Source organism: Brachycentrus maculatus, unplaced genomic scaffold, assembly GCF_059751285.1.
Source record: "Brachycentrus maculatus isolate JH-2025_06_01 unplaced genomic scaffold, ASM5975128v1 h1tg000987l, whole genome shotgun sequence".
NCBI lineage: Eukaryota > Metazoa > Arthropoda > Insecta > Trichoptera > Brachycentridae > Brachycentrus > Brachycentrus maculatus.
Window position 1 is genome coordinate 365,001 of NW_028281705.1, and position 26,621 is coordinate 391,621.

General features: G+C 36.8%; 1 protein-coding gene across 1 annotated transcript in view; it reads left to right on the plus strand.

Annotated features, from left to right (window-relative positions):
• Positions 1–25,172, plus strand: part of LOC148299715 (uncharacterized) — a 78,939-nt gene extending 53,767 nt beyond the window's left edge. The window contains exons 6-13 of the mRNA XM_088275773.1: positions 20,474–20,548; positions 21,368–21,526; positions 21,626–21,772; positions 21,873–21,986; positions 22,811–22,939; positions 24,278–24,379; positions 24,556–24,645; positions 25,008–25,172. Of these exons, the coding sequence (XP_088131899.1) occupies positions 20,474–20,548; positions 21,368–21,526; positions 21,626–21,772; positions 21,873–21,986; positions 22,811–22,939; positions 24,278–24,379; positions 24,556–24,645; positions 25,008–25,015 (824 nt within the window). The 3' untranslated portion in view covers positions 25,016–25,172. The remainder of the gene's footprint in view (positions 1–20,473; positions 20,549–21,367; positions 21,527–21,625; positions 21,773–21,872; positions 21,987–22,810; positions 22,940–24,277; positions 24,380–24,555; positions 24,646–25,007) is intronic.
• The last annotated feature ends 1,449 nt before the right edge of the window (positions 25,173–26,621 follow it).

Consider the following 26,621-nt stretch of genomic DNA (forward strand, 5'->3'; position numbering starts at 1 on the left):
TGGCAGCCGACAGAAAAGCCTTGGAGACAGTTTGTGGACTCCATATGCTCCACCTAGGGAGCGGACATGGTTTAATTATTATTCAGACCTGAATGATGGAAGTTAAGCTTCTGAAACTAGTAGTCTTTATTAAAACTCAAGTGGTATAAAAACCAGTGTTTTCTTTAATCATTGTCACATGTCTTACCATAAAGTAAATGCCGAAACAATGAATAAAATATCTGTACAACGTAGTGCCATAAGGGTGCCGTTGGGTGCAGATAAGGGTTGGAAGTGAGATTCCGCGTAGTGCGCAAGCGCTCTAAGGGAAGGGTTGGAATGGCATTGCGATGGGTGGTTTGTTTGGGGCTAGAAGGCCAGCTTCTTCATGAGCAGGTATATGTGCTGGTCCACCTCGAAGCCGTGCAGGTTGTTGGCGTCCCCCTGCAGTCGCATGAGCAGCCCCCCGAAGCTGACGTACGCGGCCAGCCGCGACGAGGGCTCCGTCGCCGCCTCGTCCCCCTCTATCCTGGAAACGTACCACACGGTCAATTTTATTTTTTAACCCTTCGCTGCGTGACTTTTTTTGCATGATTGCATTGACAGTTCGTCTTGGAGATACCAGCGAAGTTATTATTTTGGCGTTCATAGCGCGTCTCTTGGCTAAATTATGAACTACAGTGGAACCTCTATCTATCGTTCCTCGTATAATCGTTTTCTTGGATGTGTCGTTTATTTCCTCTCTCCCGACTTAATTTCATACTAAACTAAACCGCATCGATTGTTTCTCTATCACCATTTATCGTTTGAATTAAGCTGCATATTTGATACATTTTGTCTGTTTTTTTTTTTACATTATTATCATTTTTTTTACATTCAACGGCAACGTATGGGATAGAAACTATGGAAAGCTCGTGTAACCGATAGCAGGAGAGGTCGATATTGATGAAAAGGAGCCGCTGCCTGTACCTGCATCTCCAGAAACGTGCACACTCTTTGAAAGAAAACTTTCTACATTCACATTCAATAACCGACGCTGAAAAAAATACTATTTGCAAAGCCGAAAATACACTATTGGCTTACGAAAATAAAACAGTTAAAAAACAAAAGTATTTTTTAAAATCTATTCAGGTTTGTATTTTTTTTTAAATAAATACATTTGCATCTGAAACATGTATTCTTCTTAGAATTTTAGCCTACGAATGGTTATGCAGATTGGGAGGACGGTATCTTTACTCGGTCGTATATATTTGCGTATTGACCTCTTAATCCCGCATTCATTGTTTTCCCGCATTCGTAGTTTATTTTAATAGGTCCCTTTAAAAATGCTAGGTAGAGGTTTCACTGTATAATGCTTATTTATTTATCGGTTATCGCAAAAACGGAGTCCTGGTTCCAACTCTAATGTATGGAAGTGAAACGTGGAGCTGGCAAAAGAAGGATGAAAGCAGACTGAATGCAGACGAAATGCGATCTCTCAGAAGAATGGGCGACAAAACGATGTATGATAGATGTGCGAATAGTGAAATAAGGAAGGAATGCAAAGCTGAGATAAGCATTATCGACAAAATTAAGAAAGGTGTGTTGAGATGGTTCGGACACGTAGAACGAACGAGTGAGGAAAGAACGGTTAAACAAATTTATGAGGCAAATGTAGTTGGAAAAAGAAGCAGAGGAAGACCGAGAAAAACCTGGCACAACCAGGTATGTCAAATACTTGAAAGCGGCCGGGTCAGGGGTCGAAATAATCGTCGGGTATGTATGAGGAGATGCGTGAGTGTGGAAGAGGCGAAGAATGTTTGCAAAGCCAGAGTGGTGTGGCGTTCTATTCCTCTGCCTAAGTCTGCGGAGAAGCGGTATGATGGTTAGTTAGTTAGTTCACTCGTTTTTTACTACTTGAGCATTATATTGTCCGCCTCCGTAGTGTAATAGTCACCACGCTCGGCTACCATTCTGGAGGTCCCGGGTTCCATTCCCAGGGGGGGTCAAATAAACACAAGTGATCTTTTCACTCTGATATGTATTCAATATTACCCTGAAGCGGATTCGTGTTAACGATCAAGATAACACTGTTTATATAATGCAGCGCCCTATGCACCATTGGGGTGCGGAAAAGGGTTTGAATGAAATGAAAAAAAATAAATGTAGAATTCAATCCAATAAACCTTCAACCAATTCAATATGGAATTCTACCAACTGTCTGCAGTTACAGTAGATTAGGAGGTGGAGTTTGAGAATAACGATATATGTTAGACATGTTTTGGAGAGGAATTCACACTTCATTATATAAACGCAGTGTCATCTTGAACGTTAACACACGAAGGACAGTTGATACATCAGCCAACAATCCACCTCCTAACTTACACGAACGAGACACGCCATCCACTGCACCGCTGTTGTTGCTTCGGCAGGAGGTGCAAGGCGCGGAGCCCGGCACGGTGGTCGTGGTCAGCAAGGTAGGCTACAAGCTGCAGGAGCGGTGCGTGCGGCCGGCCCTGGTGGGCGTCGCCAAGTGACGGGAGCCGGCGCGGCCAGCTACGGCAGTCACGGCGTGCACCCGCGAGGCCGCCACGCCCGAACCCGGCCAGCTCCGCATAGCGACCAACTTAACTAAACTAACTAACACACTTTCTCATCATCTCATCAAAGATGGAGAAGAATATGGATGTCTGGGCATTTACGGGGCTGACGACCGTCATAGGCTGGTTTAAGTGATCTCACCAATAGATGTCTCTAGTGAAGTTCTAGTGATTCAAGAACAAGGTTTCTAAATTGGTTCATATATATTGAACTTCCGAGAATTTGAGTAGTGTGGTTGTCAATAATGGGTAGAATTGGTGAATGCAACACGTGTGTAAAGTGATCACTTAAACCAGACTATTCGCCAGCCCCGTAAATGCCCAAACATCCATATTCTTCTTCATCTTTGATGAGACGCTAAAAAATTATGTGAAAATAACTCCTGTAATTGGAGATAATCCAGATTTTGTGAACAAGCATTTGAACACACTCAAAATGTTGCAAATACTTGTTCACAGATCTGGATTATCTTCAATTATAGGAGTTATTTTACATCTCAACATATATGAAGATGAATATGGAATTTATTGATTTGACGTTTAATTTTTAGAACTGCATTTTAATTCATGTACTAATTGTTATATCAAACACAGATTATTAGAGTCTTTTAAGTTGTATTTTATTAACAAAAAACACATAAAAATTCATATTGCGACAACTGTTTCGCCTAGTTATGGCATTTTCAAACGAATGTGAAGATTAAATAGACCGACGGTCCTAAAATAGCTATACAATTCTATCTGAACATTTACAGGGCTTACGACCATCATAAAGTTTCAAAATTGGATCATGTATAATTTACGAGAATTTGAGTAGTGTGGTTGTCAATCGTGGGTAGAATTGGTGAATGTTACACGTGTGTAAAGTGATCGCTATGACGGTCGCGAGCCCCGTAAAAATGCCCAGACTTCCATATTCTTCTTCGTCTATGTTGAGATGTCAATAATAGGTTGTAATTGATGGACGATTCTGCGATCCGTCGATGTATGTTAGCAACCTTGGCAGGGATTGCGTCGGAAACGTGGAATCAAGTGTTAACAGATTCTAAAATTCAGAATTTTCGACTTTTGTAACTGCCGATTTGAAAGTGGAGCAAGCCGGTTTTGAGAGTCAACGCCTCGGACAACTTGTTTCGGCCCATTCCTTGCGGCTAGCTGTTATAGAACAATTTTTATTTAATTTTTAAAAATAAATAATTTAATGTTTGAAATGTTGTTTTATTTTTTATACTTTATGATTAAAATGTTGCTTTGTTTTAAAATCACTATAAATATTTTATTATGACTGTAACCGACGCCGGTTACGGGCGATGACACAAAAGAAAATTACGTTTTAAATATTGATAATATTGAGAAAATATAATCCCTGTTGGGTAATACTTATACCCAAAATTAGACACGATTATTGGATTGAATTCTACTTTTGTTTACACATATCGCTCACTCCTTTCAAGAACGTCATAAATCAAAAAACTTGATTTTTCAGGAGAACGTTTTTAAAGATTTAAAATATAACACAATGTTTTAAAAATAAATATCAAGCCACTTTTTGAACTTTTTACTGTGCAACAGATCTTTTTAGGTAAAACTTGAAGGTTTTTTCTCCATTTGAAAAATATTTAGTATATTTAAAAAAAATAATTAAACAATGGCTTTTCTTCAAAATGCAAAAACAACACTTTCTGCCCTGTAGCGGGTAAATATTAAGTTTGAAATATGCCTCTTTTGCTAGGATATAGTACATTTTCTGGGCATTCTGAAAACATGCACAACTGAAAATTGACAAATTTCGATTTATGACCTTCTTGAAAGGAGTGAGCGATATATGATAACATGACGCGTTTCCTCTTATTAAGACATTATCAAGCCGAGGTCGGACATGCGCTAGCGCGTGTTCGACCTCGGCTCAGCCGCACATGTATTACATTTTATTTGAATCGTGGATGAACTCTGAATAAAACATTTAAAAAATAAAACTGTTGTTTTTTTTAAAAATTTAAAATAAATCAAACCCCAGCATTAAGTGGTAATCTATCGGTAAGAAGCACAGCATCGACAGCAGCTTTCTGTCTACTTTTCAAATGGATCATTCTAGCTCCAACATTTACCCCTCCCTTCCCGGTGTTGTGTACCTAGTACACATTGCTTCTAATAACCATAATATCTCTATAAATACAGTAAATACAAGGCTGAGATTTTAGGTATTCCTCCATAACATATTTACGCATTCATTCAAAAACAAATAATATTAATAATCATCAGAATTTATCGGGTACATCTGAAGTATTATATATAAACAGCGCGTGAAGAGTGTGCAGGAACCGCGACACTATATTCGCATCTCGCCTTTGCATACTTGCACCGTGCAAGCGTGGGGAGCTCGAAGCTCATCGTTCTCTCGCTAGCTAGCGGGCTGAGCGGCAGTAGCTTTTGAGATTCCGACGAGAGTGGACCTATGCTTGTTCCATGAGCGTTGCCAGATAGTTTTTTTAATCCAATAAAATAATAAAGGTTAAAATCAGCACGGGTGTGCCAGCACACATACAGGGTGGCGCAAAATTAACCACCCTATCGGAAGATGTTATAATTTTTGCAAGTTGCGTCATACGTCAATCATATTTGACATTTGTGACCTAGACAGCTGCAGTATACAAACAAATTGATCAACACTGGTGGAAGCTACTTGACAGGAAAAATTGTTATGATCCAAATAAAGATTTTGATTATTCGATTTTGTTTTTTTACTTGAAAAAAAGGTAATACAAAAAAATCGTGTGATTAATTTTGCGCTACCTTGAATCTGTTTATATACTGCAACTGTCTAGTTTACAAACGCCAAATATGATTGTCGTACAACGCCGTTTGCCAAAATTTTAACATCTTCTGATATGGCGATTAATTTTGCGCTACCTTGAATCTGTTTATATACTGCAACTGTCTAGTTTACAAACGCCAAATATGATTGTCGTACAACGCCGTTTGCCAAAATTTTAACATCTTCTGATATGGCGATTAATTTTGCGCTACCTTGAATCTGTTTATATACTGCAACTGTCTAGTTTACAAACGCCAAATATGATTGTCGTACAACGCCGTTTGCCAAAATTTTAACATCTTCTGATATGGCGATTAATTTTGCGCTACCTTGAATCTGTTTATATACTGCAACTGTCTAGTTTACAAACGCCAAATATGATTGTCGTACAACGCCGTTTGCCAAAATTTTAACATCTTCCGATAGGGTGATTAGTTTTGCGCCACCTTTATTAAAGTCGCTGTTTGAACATTGATAACACATTTATCATTTAATGACAAGAGATTATTTTTATAATGGAACCAGATTAGGAAATATCGTTTGGAAAAATCAACACGTAGGACTAGAGCAAATTCCATTTAAAAATGGCTGCCCCATCACCTGATGTCTACTGATAACGTCACGATAAGAGCGCGTATTACCCTTTGCCTACCGAGACTTTTGGAGTCAAAAACTAAGGACAAAGAATAATATGCTTTTCCAAAATACATCACCATTATTGTCCATGTTCCCATTTAACTAAGCCCCGCCCTTCTAGTTATAACCCCGCCCACCCCACGTGTATAACTGAATATTTTTCTGTTCGTTAGTTTTTACACGATTGCCGGAAAATCGACACAATTAAACAATGCTTTTTGAAATTTTCACTCAACGCGCAAAAAGCAAACACAAATAAACACCAAAGAAATCTTCTCATTTGCGACCTCGGTTCGTATGGAACGGATGCTTCGTTAATGCCCTATAGGTACAAATACAGACTTCCACTACATTATCATATCACCAACACACTTGGACCTGCCGCCCCCCCCGACGAGCCCGCCCATTCCAGCCGCCCGCACACAGACACTACTTAATCATAAGTTAGTTAAGTGTAATATTAAGTTAAGCAGGTTGCCTTCCTAGGCGCAATGTAAGTATTAGGTAGAAATGTAAGTATACACATAGATATAAGAATAAACAAGTAAATTCACTACCTGAGTAAAATCAAGAATTAAAATCATACACCTAAGTAACTTCACTGCTAACTTACAATCTTTGAAATGTATAAACTCACGCCTCTAGCGAGATAGCGAGTGTTTTTGCCTAGAATTTTCACTCATGAATTACATGAAATTATAGTAACTTTAAACATAAAGAGTAAATCTACTCACAAGTAGGCATAGGCTATGAAACTTTTAAAGTTGAAGCCTGAGTAGGGACATGATAAACGGTGTTGCATAAGCCGTAGCTAGATTTCAGAGTCACTTGGACTAGGTAATTCAAAAAAAATTCGTTAGTTTTTGTAATCATCTGTTTTCATCATCTTGATGAAAACATCTGTTTTTTTATACCAGTCGTGTGTAATGCAACGAAACTCAATTAAGGGTATTATACTAGTGTTTGATTTAAAATATAAATACAACACTACGCCATTCATTTACTTAAACTTTACGAACTGAAAAGAAATAAGTACATTGGCGGGCTTATTGCTAAACAGAAATATCTTTCAACCAACCAAACACAAACAAACAAACAAATGAATTGATACAAGTATGAAGCGTATATTGCATAACTCAAACAATAAAGATACAAATAATTTGTTTATTACTCGCACCCCTACTTTATTTCTTTCAACACCGAATGCCGTCAATTAGTTCGGAGTTGTTTGTGCAGTGCTTGTTAGTAGCGTTTACTCGTTAGCGATTCTGTATAACAATGCATACATTTAGCTAACCAAACTCCGAGAGATGTTTAGGCGAACATAAAATAATGGCACAGGTGAGCATAATTATCCGACAAACATTTAACTTTTGAATTATTTAAGCTTATTTTATTATTTCCAGCATGGTGACCCCAACAGTCCCGGTAGCCAAGGGGTTGACATTTTAAAAATACAGCGTGTTTCGCCCAACATAAAAATATATTACATTTTTGTTTTATATTTATTTTTTATTACACTCAACACAGACGAAGAAGAATATGGAAGCCTGGGCATTTACAGGGCTTACGACCGGCATCGTATTATTTCAAATGACACTTTTAATTAAGAATAAACTTTTATTGTCGTTTTATAACGTGGTAATATTTTTCTTTGTAAATTGGGTGTAAATAATATGTAAAGTGGGTGTATAATAATAAAAAAAACAATGTGTTGCTTTGTAATTAAAGTTAATAATTAAAGTTTATTCGTAATTTATCTTTATAATATTTTTCTATCTATCTATCTGATTCTGAAAGTTCAGAATATTTTATTTTTTCTTTCTGATGTCTTTTGTTTTATTCAGTGCGACGCATGCGACATCTGGTGGTAGATCTGTTTTATATAGGTATTATATGTAAGTACTTAATAAAATGTATAGGTAGGTACCTAGGTATTTTAACATATATATATATATATATATATATATATATATATATATATATATATATATATATATATATATATATATTTTTTTTTTTTAAATATATATATTTAGGTATATAGGTAGGTACGACATATGGCGCCTCAGCAGTAATTATTTCAAATGACACTAATAAAAACGTTCCAATATTACGAGTATGTTATCCAGATTGTCTGTCGAAAAAACACCGTTTGTGCTTTTTCGCACCGAACTAATTACTCGTAAACGAAACATTTTTTTTATTGAGCGTGCTGCACCGTACACGTGATAGAAGTGAAACTTCTTAAAAAAATAAAGAATAAGAGAAATTTATTATCCTGTTTATTTCATATTTACTAGGTCATTTAGTGGCGCTTCAATTAGTAATACAGATATTAATGGTTTGTGATACCAAAATATGAGATATATGTCCGTGATTCGATCTTTATATGTCCGTATAAATCAAACAATCACAGGACACGCACATAAATAATCACAAAACACTATGATAAATATTACTTACTCAACCTCAGCCGAGCTACGTCGACCACATTCGCTCCACTCCCGTGGCGTTGGAATGTATAGTTCTCTTTTTCCTTCTCTCTACTTTATCTTTTTTCTCTCTCATGTAACGAAATGTGCCTACTATACTTCACATCTCACTTTTAATTATCGTTCATTGAATCGCTGCCTAAGAAGTTTCACTTTTAAAAAATACGGTTATTTATTTATTTTTAGAAAATGGAGTTCTCCGACCAATGGTAGTAGACAATTTGACCTTATTTTATTAAACAATAAATTCTCAATTTTTTCAAAATTTTGTTACATACCCATGTATAGTTAAAATAGTGTTACTCGTGTAACATTCACCATTTCACCCGTGATTGACAACCACACTACTCAAATTCTTGGAACTTCTATTTTATTGATTAATTTTGAAGCAAACTGTTTGATTTTTTAAAAATTAACTTGAATTTCACTGGAAACATCTACGGTGAGATGAGAGAAGCTTTTTATTAAGCAGAAACTCTTTCATCTGTATGTGAGGTCCGAATCCTGGATTATATTTACTTACCCGAGAAACGCTAGAAAATGCCCTTTTCATTTTTAGCTCAAAATTTTACCAGTTATTTTATTCGCAACAGTGTGTCCAAATTCTTCTTCTCAAATCTAGATTATCTCTGCTAAGGAGTTATTTTATTAATTTTTGCCAAAAACATATTTGTGAACAAATATTTGAACACCCTAAATGTTGTAAAAATATATTATTTATAAATAGATTATGCATTAATGACGTTAAGTGCTGATTGATTGATTACTCTTCTTTTCCAAGATTAGTATCAAATTCTTATTCACTATCTTATCTTCGCATTAATTTATTAAACCTTTAAAAAAACAAGTTTATCTTAATCTTTCGAATTATTCTGCTGTAAAGTGATAAGACGCTATCTGGACTAACGCGCAATACCTTACCGACCGTCTGCACCAATTCCAGAACCGCAGCGCTCACCTTATTCCCAATTTTCTACAATGCCCTTCACCATTCCTGCGCTCCTTGCAGAACCCCCGTACCTTCCCGATCATGGTCTATCCCCTTCCCGTATATAATATGTGACTCGGCTGGCGGCGAGTTGCGAGCTGCGTACTACGATTTTCATACAATAATGTATGAATCGAGGTCTTTTGGTACCCCGCTTCGGATCAAGTGTGATTTTGGATGATCAGTACGGGAAAGGTTAATAGGTCGACAGTGATGTAAGTAAACCTTCTTTTTGGAAGGAAACGTTTCCCAGGATGTAAATATCGGGAATGATCGCCTGGAGCACAAACTGTGACGTAATATTTGGGTTTGGTAGTAGACTCCCATCTCCCGCGGCCTGAGCATGTGCCGACAATTATGTAAAAAGAGTTGACCCGATAACAGGAATACCGTTTGCGGGGGTCCCTCGTTCTAGATGCTCCGACCCATTTATTTAGGGACGATACATTCCCTCCTGTTATACCTTTGCTGTGTCTGAGCTCTCCAAACAAAGGAGAGAATTTCTGTGGGTCAAGTCGCAACGAACGGAGCCACAAGAGAACACCACTCTCGTAAAAAATATTTATTTCACCACTCATATAACGCCTTTCTACATTCTCCCTATGCATGAGATCACGCTGATCGTAATTGATATCATCTCCAAGTCGCAGTCACACTGAACCGATTATCAGCGGAAAAATTCGCCAACACGTAATAAAATACGCGCGTAGCCGATATGGACTATTGAGCCCGAAATGAGCCTACACCCAATGTAACTGGCTGCCTCTTGTCGACAAAATATTCAATTTTTATTTTTACTAATAAAGTGTGGTATTCGGGATGACCAGATGAGGTGAGCTAGCGTCTATCGTATATTTTACTCCATTCTTGATTCTTACTCCCTTTAATAGTACTCTCACGTTTTTCTTTCCCCAACACCGTCTCAATATAAGCGATTCTAATTATTCTCCGGGAATCTTATGTATGTACTTTTGAGCATGTGAAATGTTATTTTATTTCTCAAATAGTATGTATAACATTTAAAGAAACATCATCCGCCACACATTTATGTGCCTGCTAACCATTTATTTTTCACGACGATGGAAAGCCATCTCTCGACAGTAAACTTCAAACTGACTGGCAAGTTTTAGAGACTGAACTAGGCGTAGTGAGTATTGTAAAAGCGCTCACTCAGAATGCCAGTGCAAGGAGACTACAGCCGACTCTCTGTAATGCTGCCCGCGTAGGTGTGGAATACGAATTCTCGGAATCTTCTACATTTGTAGGTGAGTATAACGTGACGCCACTGTCCGAGTTTGCTGTAACATCATCGGCAGCTACCAGGAGAATATTAGTCCGCTAAAGAATTGTGAATGCGCATTTGGTTGGATATTTGGGTTTCCGGTGTCGTCCGGCCCTGTCTTAGTCAGGGAGATAGCATTCTCCGAGATAACGCGTCGAGTATAAAATACCACTTTGGGCGTTATTCGCTCATAGCAGGACCACCAGGACCACCAAGACCGCCAGGACCACTAGACCCACAACCACAAAACGGTAAGTCAATATTCTGCCTGTGCTACCTATTACAATATCTATTTGTACCTATTGTTCGAGAACATCCGAAGAGTTTGATTCTGGATTCAGATAAAACATGATCTCCTTATTACGAATTACAGAAATTAAAGGAAAATTTAAGTGAATTTTAATGTTTTGGGGTCATCTCTTTATCGTTTCTGAATAAATTCACATCCATTTTAGGGCCTAGTTTTTTTTTCAATATGGAGTTATTTGGATTTTTTTCTCTATTTGTATTTTGTTACTAATGTATGTTGAACTTTATGATAGAATGGCTGTATTATATTATAATTAAATGATATTATTTCACAGATGTCCGGAAAAGATTTACTGAACGCAGCAGAAAAGAGAGACGTGGCGAAGGTCAACACTCTCCTTAAACAACATAATATAAACGTAAACTGGACAGATTGGGATGGTAAGATATTCCAAGATTATTGAACTAGTTAACCGAGGAATGTAGCAATAATAGGTGATGTTAGTAAAGCGATATGATATACAAGTGGGCGAATATTACTGTATATATTCTACCTTTGAGAATAGATTCAATTGTTCTTTAGTAGAATCCATATTAAGATATGGAATAAAGTCTTGGGGACATTCGACGAAAACAAATTTAAAAATGGTTCAAAATCTGCAATATTCCATAGTCAAAAAAATTGTGCCCAGTCATATATATAAGCAAAGGGACAATCCACCTTGAAATATAAACATTCAAAATTACTGCCGGTACGTGGAATATTGTGGATGAGTATCATCGTTGAACAATAAACTAGACAAAAATATCGAAATCCTTTAGTACACAACCATGTTACACGATTTACACACGACGAAGGTTTGATAGTTCCAAGAATTAACCCGTAAGCTGCGGATCGCATCTATTGTCGTTTTTTATAAAGGTACCGTTGACTGCAGATCGCATGCATAGTCGTTTTTCAACTTTACGTACTTATATCAACACCTATGGATAATTTTTTGCACTTAAATTTGGTTTGAGGCATAGATGAATTAGTTCTCTTTGATTTATTGTCATAAAATATCAAAATTATTTTTATTTAGTGTCAACTTTATCGTGAATACTTCCGGTCGGCTCGTGCTCGGCGCGTGGTCTCAGTATCGTTCAGTATGTTCAATCAGTTTAGGCGATCTAAATTATCATAAACTTTTTTCATAATTATTATATTTATTAACTGTGTGGAACGAGAAGGGTATTATAATTAACTAACAAGTGATTGTATAACACGGTGTTTTGTGATATTTTTGTACTATGTTTTATTTATTTACTATCGTGCAATGCTTCGAATACTGGAAGCATTTTTTTAATGTTAGAAGATGAGGTGATCAGCCCCGCGCTTCTTGTACCAGTCCAGGGTGATATTAAATAAATATGAGAGTGAAAATCACCAATACTTATTTTGAACCCCTGGGAACCGAACCCGAAACCTCCAGCAGGGTAGCCAAACGCGCTGACCACTACACTACGGAGGTGTACTTAACGAACTTTTCAATTTCATTTAAACAAAATAAGGGTTTATTTAATAATTTTATTTATTTTTTTAATTTTTGATATATACGGTACTATTGTACCATTTACATAATAAGAATGAAAGAATATATCAATTGCGACACATCGATTCATCAAGTTGTCTTCAACTACTTTCATGTTATAAAAAAAAAAATATATATATATGCTATAAAAATAAAATATTATGCTGAAAGTAAACAAAAACATAAATAAACTAAGTTTTCAATCAAAACGTGACATTCTATGGGCTAGGAATAAGTCAGTTATTGCCGATTTACATTTATGAAGCGATATATTGTAGAAATGTATATTGGTGGCATATTCATTACTAGTATTTGGGAATCTTAGTATAGGAGTATTAAAGCGAGCTACCGTCCGAGCATTTGGACAGCAGAATAAAGTAGATGGTCTACTAGGCCGTGGCGGTACATAGAATGATATCAGTTTTGGCAATTCAGGGCTTTCGAAAATTGCTTTGATGATTGTATACAACGTTATAATATCTGAGTATAATATATGTATGTTGTAATAAATGTGTTCTTTGCGTGTTTTTTTAACGTTTTCCGTTTCGAAATTAACAAACATTCTTGCTGACGGGTAGAGAACTTATGCAGAATGAAAATCTTATTATTATATTATAATTCAGATCAATTTTTTCAAAACGTTAAAAAAATACTAAAAAAACCTATTGATGGATATATTTTATGAAATGATGTGAACAATAAGTATTAACTTATGCCCTTCGAGTATTTCGTACGAAAACGGCGCTATATAAATTATACAAGAAATAGATAATTAAATGTGAATAATTAAATGTAAACTATTGGTGACTAAAACATACTGGGGAGGTTACTGGGATAGGTATTGGGGTCCTGCTACATGGCCTCGCGCTGGCCGTGCACCCTGTATATACAGTACATCCTCCGTTACAGGGAGAACTGCACTACACCATGCAGCACTGTGGGGCCACCTCCCGGTAGTACGGGCACTCCTGCAGGAGGGGGCTGCAGGAGATCTGCAGGATAAAGGAGGTAAGTGTAACTAGTAGTAGCAGTAGTAATATGCCCAACACACGCAATGTACATACAGGACACCATGGTATATAGGTTACATGAATCATCACTAACTAGCAGAAACGGAAATATACATTTATTTGCAAACGGCGCATAAAGACCTTTTATATATTAAATGTTAAAACAAGCACTGATTATTTGAACTACTTAGTTGCATTTTACAGTTGAAAAACACATAAAAAAGTGATTTTGTGACATTGTTACGGTCTGACTTTTGTACAAAAAATGAAAATTTTGAAAGAGAGAAAGAAGACAATTGAATCTCAAAAGTGCTTTGTAGTCCAATTTAAATTAATATTTATTTACTCAAATAAATATGAGTGTGAAAATCACCAATATTTATTTTGACCCCCCTGGGAATCGAACCCGGGTCCTCCAGCAGGGTAGCCAAACGCGCTGATCACTACACTGCGGAGGTGTACTTTGTGGACATTTCAATTATATTTGAACAAAATTAGGTTATATTTAATAATTTTATGTAATGATAAATGTGTTCATTGCGTGTTCTTTAAACGTTTTCCTACAAATGTTCCACCGTATATCTCAGTCATTGAACAGTATACAGAAAGTACAATTTTTATTCCAGCAGGGTTTCAATCTGAAATTACAAACATTCTTGCTGACGAGGTAGAGACCTTATGCAGAGTGAATTTTTTTTATTATATTAAAATTCAGATCCATTTTTTTCAAAACGTTAAAAAAAGACGGAAAAAAATAATTCATAAATAAATTTAATGAAATGATGTGAAGAATAAGTATTTACTTATGCCCTTCCAATGATTTCATATAAATTATCCACGAAATAGATACTTAAATGTAAACTATGTTTAAAGAAACTACTAGCTTTTTACCACTTGAGTTTTATTATAGACTACATGTTTCGGAAGTTAATCTTCCATCATTCAGGTCTGTATAGTAACTAAAATATAAAATTGTTCTATAAATAAGGAATATAGAATACACCTTGTTCCATATAAAGGCCAAATTATGAATTATCTTGAAAATTTAGAAATCCGAAAAAACCTAAATTCTAATAATAATTTATTAAATAATATATTGTTTCAAAATTATTCACCTTTGCTTTCCATTTTTCCTTTGTTTTCAAACTCCGCCCCTTGACTAACCCCCTCCTCCTAACTTTCCCCTCTCCTTACTTATAGAACAATTTTATATTTTATATTTTAGTTCGGATGTCACATGTCTTACCACAAAGTTAATGCCGAAACAATAAATAAATAAATTGTAAACTATTGGTGACCATAACATACTGGGGAGGTTACTGGGATAGGTATTGGGGTCCTGCTACATGGCCTCGCGCTGGCCGTACACCCTGTATATACAGTACATCCTCCGTTACAGGGGACACTGCACTAACCTGTGCAGCATACATGGGCCACCTCCCGGTAGTACGGGCACTCCTGCAGGAGGGGGCTGCACTAGATCTGCAAACTAAGCTCGGTAAGTGTAACTAGTAGTAGCAGTAGTAATATGCCCAACACACGCAATGTACATACAGGACACCATGGTATATAGGTTACATGAATCATCACTAACTAGCAGAAACGGAAATATACATTTATTTGCAAATATACTTATATATATATTAAATGCTAAAAATGCACTGATTATTTGAGTCTACTAAAGACTAGAGTTTTTTTTATCGTTAATGAATTTATTTTTTATTTTTTACCTTATTACAAAAAAAACCAAAAAACATTATTATTTCAAAGTCGATCCGGAGACGTAGGATGATTCCGATGTGTATAAAATATTATATATGTGGTAAATATTATATATGTGGTAAGTTAACTTTTTTAAGTTAGTTATATGTGGTAAAAACATCATTTGGCACTTTTTTGCATCGCACGGCCAACCCCAAGGTAGACGAGTCGCGTTCAGACCACCATAGAGATGGATTCACAGCTGGGAATCTACTTCGCTGGAGGCTAATCCCTCTTAAAAACAGGCCACGAGGCCTACACCATGAAGGGGTATAAATGCACATACGTAAAGTGATCACTTAAGTCAGCCAAATGCCAGGTCGTAAGCCCTGGGATGCTCAGATATACGCCTTATTTCGTATAAAACGACAGATGCCATGTCATAAGATAAGACATTTATCATGTTTATTGGTATCATCCATACGGTGAATAATCCAGTAACTGTCACAGTTTCTAAATTAAATAGGAATTTAAAAAACGTTAAAAATGAAATTAACTAAGCATTTTCTAATATTAACAGTCTCCCGAATTATTTTATTATTATATATATTCACGAAGTCCAATTATAAGATAAAATGATTCATTAGAATCCGAAACATACTAACCATCGACAACCTGAAGAGAGTTTACTACGCTATCGCTCACTCACTACTGCAGTATGGCATTATTGCATGGGGAGGCTCGTACAACAACATACTGAACTCAGTGAAAATAGTACAGAAAACCATAATTAAAGTCATCTTGAAAAAAAAAAAATATTTCCAACAAAATTATTATGTAAAAAATTTCAAGTCCCAAATATAGAATCCATTTATAAAAAAACCGCAGTTTTTCAAATACTAAAGGGTGACAACTATTTAAATCTAACAAAAAATTTATCATCGAGATTCTCAAACGATTTTTCTACTCCAAAATGCAACACCAAGCAATTTCAGCAAAACTTCAAATATTTGGCAATCAAACATTTCAATAAACTCCCTAAAGAAATAAAAAAATAGATGATATAAAAATCCTTAAGAAAAAAAATAAAGCTCTATACATTTAAATCTTTAAAAAATATTTATAAAAAAAACTATAATATCTTTTACTATATAACATTAAACCACGAGTGTAAGTCCCTCTCCAAGCACAAGAGCACAGACTCTTTTATGGAGAGGCACAGCGAATCGAAATATAAAAGTTCTCCATATGTATAAATGATTCAAATGTATTATGTTATAAATAAAAATCTAAATATATTAAATGAATAAAAAAAAAAAGATAAAATAATAAAAATGAAAAGGATATTTTCTGGCATTTCTCCTGTATGTGATTATAATCCAGGATTCGGACCTCACATACAAATACAAGAGTTTCTGCTAAGTAAAGTAGCTTCTTCGTCATACCAAAGGATGTCACTAGTGAAAATTCTAGTGATTATAAAGTGTTTAAAGTGTCTAAAGTGATCACTTAAACCTGCCTACGTCGGTCGAAGGCACCTTGAATACCCAGACTTTCATAATCTTCTTCATCTTTGTTGAGATGTAAAAAAATATTTTAATAAATAACTCCTATAAAAATATTTACATAAGTAAAGGAGGGTATATATAAGCCCTTCCAGTGATTTCGTACGAAAACGGCGCTATATAAATTATCCAAGAAGTAGATAATTAAATGTAAACTATTGGTGAACATAACATGCTGGGGAGGTTACTGGGATAGGTATTGGGGTCCTGCTACATGGCCTCGCGCTGGCCGTACACCCTGTATATACAGTACATCCTCCGTTACAGGGAGAACTGCACTACACTGTGCAGCATACAGGGGCCACCTCCCGGTAGTACGGGCACTCCTGCAGGAGGGGGCTGCACTAGATCTGCAAACTAAGCTCGGTAAGTGTAACTAGTAGTAGCAGTAGTAATATGCCCAACACACGCAATGTACATACAGGACAGGTTAGGATGGGCCGATGATATTTTTTTGCGAATTCAACAATGAAAGCGGTCTAAAAAGTTGCATTTTGGATCGCACATAACGAGAAAAATATTTTTTTAAATATTCGATGCTACTTTTGGCCCTCAACCAGAGCTCAAAGTTTTCGGAAAAGCCATTTTTTGCGCTTTACCAGCTGTCATTTCGTAATTTAGTAATAAAGACAGTCTAATTAAATGTTACGATATGTAATATACTTCACTTAATAAGCACATAATGGCAAAAGTTGCACTTTACGTTTTTATAAATAGGTAGCGTTGTTTTAGTAAGTCATTATATCCACCAGTATTCGGCCTCTAAGGAATTGGTTGCGCTGTCCGTAATTTTCTTTGGATCCCTGTACTTAAAAAACGAGTTAGAATTTTAAACATTTCATAATTTAGGTTAAAAATAATCTTAACGAACGATTAAAGTCATTTTTAATACAATATTATGTTAATTAAAACCGAAATGAGTTCATCTAAACCCTGTATAAGATAATACTAGATTTTGGTTTATAGCCACTTTTATTTTGGAATATTTCTCGAACCGGTTTCAAAAAGAACTTTGTTATCTTCAGGGATAGACATGTACATATATATTCCAGAATACAACGAGGTTTTTGTCGAAACCAGTTGGAAAAAAGTACCAATAATGGATGTGGTTTAAAAACAAAGTTCTAGTTTTATTTTATAAAGTTTTATAAAATGTGCCACAAATATTCAAGAAATAAGCTAAACCCGCTACTAACAAAGACGTAGTGAAGAAGATTGTTAGAGGTCAGATCATAGAAACGATAGCAAAATGACGATAGGCACTGTTGACTTAAAATAATCTTCAAAAATTCATAGAAAGAACAGCCAAACTTCAAAAACAAATCGAAAAACTATCGATTATCAAATGAAGGTTACAACTCCTTTGTCTAAAAGAAAATGGAATAAATATTTACAGGAAACTACAGAATCAGTGAGTTTAAAATCATTCCCTGAACCCTCATCGTCCAAAAGAAAAACTGTACAATTCCTGCTACAACAAGTGTGTGTAAACGATTTGGTTTTTCAGACCGATGAGTTGCAACTTTGACTTTTGTTGTTGTAAAAGACTACAAGCCATACTACACCAATATTTGGAACTGGCAAATATATTTCAGATTCAATCGTCAATGATTTTTGAGCAGCAGTTTGGAGCTTGAAAATATTCAATGCCTAAGTATTTAATACTGAAAACATGGAGCAATTCAACGTTCAGAATAAATATTGAATATACCATTACAGTGGTATATTTATATTTTACCTGCATTCTAATGCATTACCATTTTGACATTTATTTACCCATGATGGTTCCACATCTGATCTTTGGGGAAATTCTAATCCAACAGGAAAAGCTTTAAGTTTTGTGAATGATTATCGATTATAGATTTTTTACTATACATATAAACCGCTATGTATATATATATATATATATATATATATATATATATATATATATATATGTAATAAAATACCTAGGTACCTACCTATACATTTTATTAAGTACTTACAAATAGTACCTACATAAAACAGTTCTACCACCAGATGTCGCATGCGTCGCACAGAATAAAACAAAAGACTTCCGATAATATTATTAACTGTCAGAATCAGATAGATATAAAAATTATTGTAAAGATTAATTAAGAATAAACTTTTATTGTCGTTTCTTTAATTACAAAGCAACACATTGTTTATTTTATTATTATACACCCATTTTACATATTATTAATACCCAATATACAAGAGAAAAATATAACCACGTTATATATATATATATATATATATATATATATATATATATATATATATATATATATATATATATATATATATATATATATATATATATATATATATATATATATATATATATATATATATATATATATATATATATATATATATATATATATATATTATATATATATATATATATATTATTTATATATATATATATATATATATATATATATATATATATATATATATATATATACATATATATATATATATATATATATATATATATATATATATATATATATATATATACATATATATATATATATATATATATATATATATATATATATATATATATATATTATATATATATATATATATATATATATATATATATATATATATATATATATATATATACATATAGTCACTATATCTATTCCCAATAGCTTACTAAAGTAAGGCACCGTGACAAAATACTAAACTTGTAAGTGGGTGAAAAAGATTGGGAACCCCTGGTGTATAGGTTACATCAATCATCACCAACTAGAAAAAACAGAAATATAGATTTATTTGCAAACGGTGCATAAAGACCTTTTATATATTATATATTAAAGGTCTATATATTAAAATCAAGCACTCGTTATTTGAATCTACTAAGTTGCATTTTACAGTTGAAAAACAAATAAAAAAGTCATTTTGTGACAATCGTTTCGCCTAGTTATGTCATTTTCAAACGAATTTAATTCGTTATTACCGGTTTCGGAATAATCATACCATCATCAGGATTTAAATTAAATTGTCACCGTCTGACTTTTGTACAAAAATGAAAATTTTGAAAGAGAGAAATAAAACAATTGAATCACAATGGGAATATTTTTAAAAGTGCTTTGAAGTCCAATTAAGTTTGGTATTTATTATATTTTAATCTCCCGCGCAGATATATCGGCCGACCTCGTGACGCAGACAGATGAGTTCACAACAGCCATCTATGTCGGATCGAGGAAATTTTTTTTCACACACAACTTCACACACAAGAAACACGTCTAGACTTGTAATTTCTTTCCTCATATTAGCTTTGTTGCGTAGCGGATAGGTGTGGATATAGTGAAAACATTCACGGATGGGAACATTGGTACACGAGTATAATAATCCAACATAAAAATCCAGTTTCCGGTAAGCGCTGGTTCAAAATGCCCGAATAATGCACATTGTTCATATTACCCCCATTATGTTATGTATGTACTTACACGATTCAATGTCTGCCAGTGAACAAGTCATTTCTGTCTTTCTACCTTCATTCCGCACCAAGATGCCGAGGGTGTCCAGGCTTAATGTACAAGCTCCGCTCTTGTGAAACTATTTTATAATTTTCAATGTTTTTAGGTAAAACACCACTCGACGTGGCTAAAAGATATGGTGGCAAGGAAGTAGTAGCTTGTCTGGAGTTGGAAATAGGCAGTAAGTATAAGCCAGTAAATGTATTCACAACCTGTGGAATGTAAACATTTCCTACCAACTATACACTTTCACATAAGTATACCCACAACAAGTACCTACTTGAATCTAGACTAATATATTTACTAGTAGATGTGTGCACGCTACAAAATAAAACATAAGAAGTAAATACCGTTCCCGAAAATGAGGCGACGTTTTACAGGAAATAAGTAGAGGACTCTTCCTAATACCTGCTGGACTGAACGTGTTATGGATATAGCTAATGTTGTATCGTGCAAAGAATGTGTAATGTAGTTCTATAGACATGTGGAATCTTGTGCTATTCTTTTTCTTCTTCCAACCCTTATCCGCACACCAATGGTGCATAGGGCACTGCATCAAACACTTGATCAGCGTTGTTTACACATGAAGGAAAAGTGATTAGCCCACCGCTTCAGGCACCTCCTGGGTAATATTGAATAAATATTAGAATGAAAAAATCACTTAAATTTATTTAACTGGGAGTCGAACTCGGGACCTCCAAAACGGTAGCTAACCGTGCTGACCATTGCACTACGGAGGCAGAGTATAGTTTTATAGGAATGTAAAATCTAGTTCTATAAGAATGGAAAATCTAGTGCTATTCTTCTTCTTCTTCCGACCTGTTGAAATGAATGTAGAAAGTTGAGACGTAAAAATGTGCAGAGTTTGAGCTTCGATCCAACGTATGTTCCATATTTCTCATTTCCATCTTCTCTTCCTTACGTACAGACTTCTCTGCAAACTGCGAACAGGAGGCTCGGCTGGCGATCCCACTATACCGACTTACTATTTGTTCCTCAGAACGGGAGGTGTTGCAACACACTGCACCATGGGAGAAGAAAGTTAAGGAGCTGGAGGACGCCCTAACTGCCCTAGCCGCTCCCAGTAGCTCCACTCTGTCCCTGGAAAGGGTGCAAGCTGAACACGCCGAAACTCTGCAGCAACACCGCCAAGACACGGGTACTGATTCAGAATCTTCATGAATAAATTGACTTATACGAAGACAGCTTTCCAACTTGCAGACGAGAGATGAAAAGTGACTTACTGTTTGATCCTCAGAACGCAAGACGACCGAGTTGGAGCAGAAAGTTAAGGAGCTGGAGGACGCCCTGACTGCCCTAGCCACTCCCAGTAGCTCCACTCTGTCCCTGGAAAGGGTGCAAGCTGAACACGCCGAAACTCTGCAGCAACACCGCCAAGACACGGGTACTGATTCAGAATCTTCATAAATAAATTGACTTATACGAAGACAGCTTTCCAACTTTTCCAAAGAGAGATGAAAAGTGACTTACTGTTTGATCCTCAGAACGCAAGACGACCGAGTTGGAGCAGAAAGTTAAGGACCTGGAGAACGCCCTGACTGCCCGAGCAGGCCCCGCCCCGTCCCTGGAAACCCTGCAGCAACACCGCCAAGACACGGGTACTGAGTCTTGTTGTTAAGTGCGAGAAACTAAATCATCACTATTACAAACATGATGGACAAATATCATACTCTACATCGGATTCAATGGATAGATTTTACCACAAAGTGACTGCCGAATCAATTAATGAAATCCTTCAATATTGATAAAGACATAAGTTGTAGAAAGGAGAGTAAATGGTGCCCTGAATTCAGTATTATCAAATAAAACCCCATCAGGGAAAGCTAAGCAGCACTGTCCCGGTAATGTATGGAAGTGGAGCATAGAAGGATGAGAGAAGACTGAATGCAGTCGGAATGTGATCTCTCGTTAGACACGAGGAATGGGTGCAAGGCTGAGATAAGCATTACCCAGCCAACTAAGGAAGGTGTGTCGAGATGGTTTGGGCATGTGAATCAAGTGAGAGTGGGAGAACAGTTAATCATATATATGTGCAAATGTGGTCAGGTCAGGAGTCGGAATAATAAGCGGGTAGGTACGTATGAGGAGATGCATGAATGCGGAACATGCGAAGATTGTTTGCCAAGACAGAAGATGTGGGGTTCTATTCTGTCTGCCTACCGCCGCTAGGAGGCGGCGTGATGGTTAGTTAGTTTTCTACGATAATTTTCAAAATGATACATTTTCACTTGTGATGTGATCAACTTAGTTTGACCTGTCCGGGAGTACGTTTCTGCGGACAAAACTGTATCTGTGGAGTCAGTTTTTTTGGTATTTTTTATTTACTTTTTATAATTTTATATCACAGTGGGGACATTTACCTACGCCTTGAGGTTTTACTGTAACAAGTTACTTACTTCAATAAATCTGTTAATCTCCCCAGGTGGAGCATATGGACACCGCAAGGCGCCCCCGAAGAAGGAGACAACTGGACAACAGGCCCTGACGACGAGCAGCCGCCATTCTGTCCCAACTTCTCCTAATAGGGCAACAGGAAAAGGGGGAGGTAAAGGTAAACAACCATCACGCTGCTTCTCCGCCGGGTAGGCAGAGAGAATAACACGCCTCATCAAGCTCAAGCACTGTTATATTGATCGTTAATCACAAGAAGGTGGTAAGGTGATCAGCCCCGCGCTTCAGTCCTAGGGATATTAAGTGGACCATTACTCTTGTCTGTTGTGTCCCTTCGGGAATCGAACCCGTAACCTCTAATGGGGTAGCCAAGACGCGCTACGGAAGAGGATAAAAAATTATGAAATCCACCAGAAGTCTTTTTGATTAATATTGAAAGCATTAACTTTGTGGATCATATTGATATATTATTTCGAGAAATAAAAATACTTTGTGTTCTGATCCATTCACATTTTCATTAACCAACTAGTTTCAGCAACAACCTGTTGCCCTGCCTGTTTCATTTATTACTGAAACCCTGAAGAGGGCAACAGGTTGTTGCCGAAACTAGTTGGTTAATAAAAATGTGAGTGGATCAGAACACAAAGTATTTCTATTTCTCGAAATTATTATTCCATCGGATGGTATTCCATCGGAAGTCGTTTATTTATCATAGATAGAATGGACAATGTCACGCCGCTATCACTGGAACCAGCCGGTGTAAATGTGAGCCCTGTAGTACTCGGACTTCCATATTAGCATCTCGGTAGAATCTTATCGTGACCCGAGTGGATGATGATATCTCTAGTCAAGTTAGCAATAAAACAACACTCGGTTTCTTACTATATAGTATACATAATGTACATAGAACTAAAAGATCCATAACGCAGTAACACATCAAACAAAATGTAACATACCTACTCGTATACCTCTTTCGGTCGAAGGAACATTGATGATTATGCACTCAAGTTGTACAACCTGCTTCCACTATCTCTAAAGTCACTAAACCCTCCAAACTACTACTCATGAGTTGACAATGGAAGTGGGCAGATAGAAATAGATCGCATCATTCGGCCATGGCGTATTTGATTGTATGCACAATTTTCTCACATAACATTTTTTTAAAATAAATTTAGTATGTTGCAATGTTTTATGTGAAACTTTGTATGATGAAATAAATAGTAAAATCTCTAGCCAAAGTGATTAAAAAGGGCTATCACACGGAGTAGAGAAAGAATAACATATGGAGAGACCGTTTCAAAAGGTTGGATCAATCACGGAGCCCATGCATTGCGGATAACGAGATGCCACCGGGTCACCCCCTTCCCGGAACACCTCCAGAGAGATGGAAGGATAGCTGGGCGCCAACGTCTCAGGAGGAGTCACGTTCCTGAACAAAGTGGATCTTCTGATCTAATACTAGAAACGGATGAAGGTTTTATATGTATATTCTCTTTAGCAGGTATTTCTCCGCTGATGGTAGCTGCCAAAGAGGGAAACTTGGATGCAGTCAACATATTATTGGCAGCGGGGGCACTCGTGGACCAAGCAGACGCAAAGGGTAACCTATACTTTTATCAACTGATGTATGTCCTCGGTTATAGCTCCGACTGCAGTGTTGTATGTCTTCGGCTACTAGTGTGAGTGCACTGTTACACATCCCCGGATGCAGGTCCGAGTGCCTGGTGTATCCTCAGCTTACACATCTGACTGCACTGATGTATGCCTCGGTTACAGGTCGCACAGCCCTGGTTTATGCGGTCCAAGGGGGTCACCTGGATGTGATGAAGGTCCTGATAGAAGCAGGAGCAAAATTGAATCAGAAGGGTAATTATTATTTTTGTTATCTTTATTTTCAATTCTTTTGCATTACACAAACGTGACATAAATTCAAATATAAAAAAAAGATCCCACAAAGGCATGGCCTGTGTCTGGGTATACAATATAATTTAGGTCATAGTAAAGGGCACTGGCAAGAATACAATAGGTATTAAAAGTAGAACTAAATAAAAGTATTAATGTTAAATACAAAAAATACCATAATAGTTTTTGATTAGGTTTGTAACTTTACACTCATCTATTTGCAGTGAAACTTCTGTATGGATATTCAGTGTCAGTATTGGAATACGCATATGACATGTGATATTTGACTATATTTTCGTGAAACGCCAATATTTGTCTGTTTTCAGCAAAATGAGCAGTTCCCTCGTTCTTCTCGCACCGCACCACCTACCACCGCAACATTAGCCCGAGTCAGTTCTACTGGATCCCGATTTATTTAGCCCGGATCGCTACGATAACATCCGACTACATCCAGCTGTATTTCACAGTAATAAAGCGATTTCAAAAGATAATGTCTTTTTCAACTTGACTAACTGACTAACCATCACGCCGCTTCTCCGCAGGGGTAGGCAGAGAGAATAGAACGCCACACCACTCTGTCTTTGCAAACATTCTTCGCCTCTTCCACGTTCATGCATCGCCTCATACATACCCGCCGATTGTTACGACTCCTAACCTGACCACTTTCAAGTATTTGGCATACCTGATCGTACCATGTTTTTCTAGGTCTTCCTCTGCTCCTTTTCCCAATTACATTCGCCTCATTAATTTGTTTTAGCGTTCTTTCTTCACTCATTCGTTCTACATGTCCGAACCATCTCAAGACACCTTTCTTAATTTTATGGATAGTGTAATCTTTATCGATAATAATCTTTTTTAACTTGACGGAATAAAATAATGAACTTCACCAAATAATCACAACTACTCACCGCTTTGGCTACCTTTGAACACTCGGTGCATATCTGTATGCACTCAATGCAGCTACGCGTGCATACGAGGTGCCCACATGGTCACCGATTGACACTCGGGGCATATCTGTACACACTAAGCGTGCATGCAAGGTGCCCATATGGTCAGCGTATAAACACTCGGTGCATATCTGTATGCACTCAATGCAGCTACGCGTGCATACGAGGTGCCCACATGGTCACCGATTGACACTCGGGGCATATCTGTACACACTAAGCGTGCATGCAAGGTGCCCATATGGTCAGCGTATAAACACTCGGTGCATATCTGTATGCACTCAATGCAGCTACGCGTGCATACGAGGTGCCCACATGGTCACCGAGTAACACTCGGGGCATGTCTGTACACACTAAGCGTGCATGCAAGGTGCCCATATGGTCAGCGTATAAACACTCGGTGCATATCTGTATGCACTCAATGCAGCTACGCGTGCATACGAGGTGCCCACATGGTCACCGATTGTCACTCGGGACATATCTGTACACACTAAGCGTGCATGCAAGGTGCCCATATGGTCAGCGTATAAACACTCGGTGCATATCTGTATGCACTCAATGCAGCTACGCGTGCATACGAGGTGCCCACATGGTCACCGATTGTCACTCGGGACATATCTGTACACACTAAGCGTGCATGCAAGGTGCCCATATGGTCAGCGTATAAACACTCGGTGCATATCTGTATGCACTCAATGCAGCTACGCGTGCATACGAGGTGCCCACATGGTCACCGATTGTCACTCGGGACATATCTGTACACACTAAGCGTGCATGCAAGGTGCCCATATGGTCAGCGTATAAACACTCGGTGCATATCTGTATGCACTCAATGCAGCTACGCGTGCATACGAGGTGCCCACATGGTCACCGATTGTCACTCGGGACATATCTGTACACACTAAGCGTGCATGCAAGGTGCCCATATGGTCAGCGTATAAACACTCGGTGCATATCTGTATGCACTCAATGCAGCTACGCGTGCATACGAGGTGC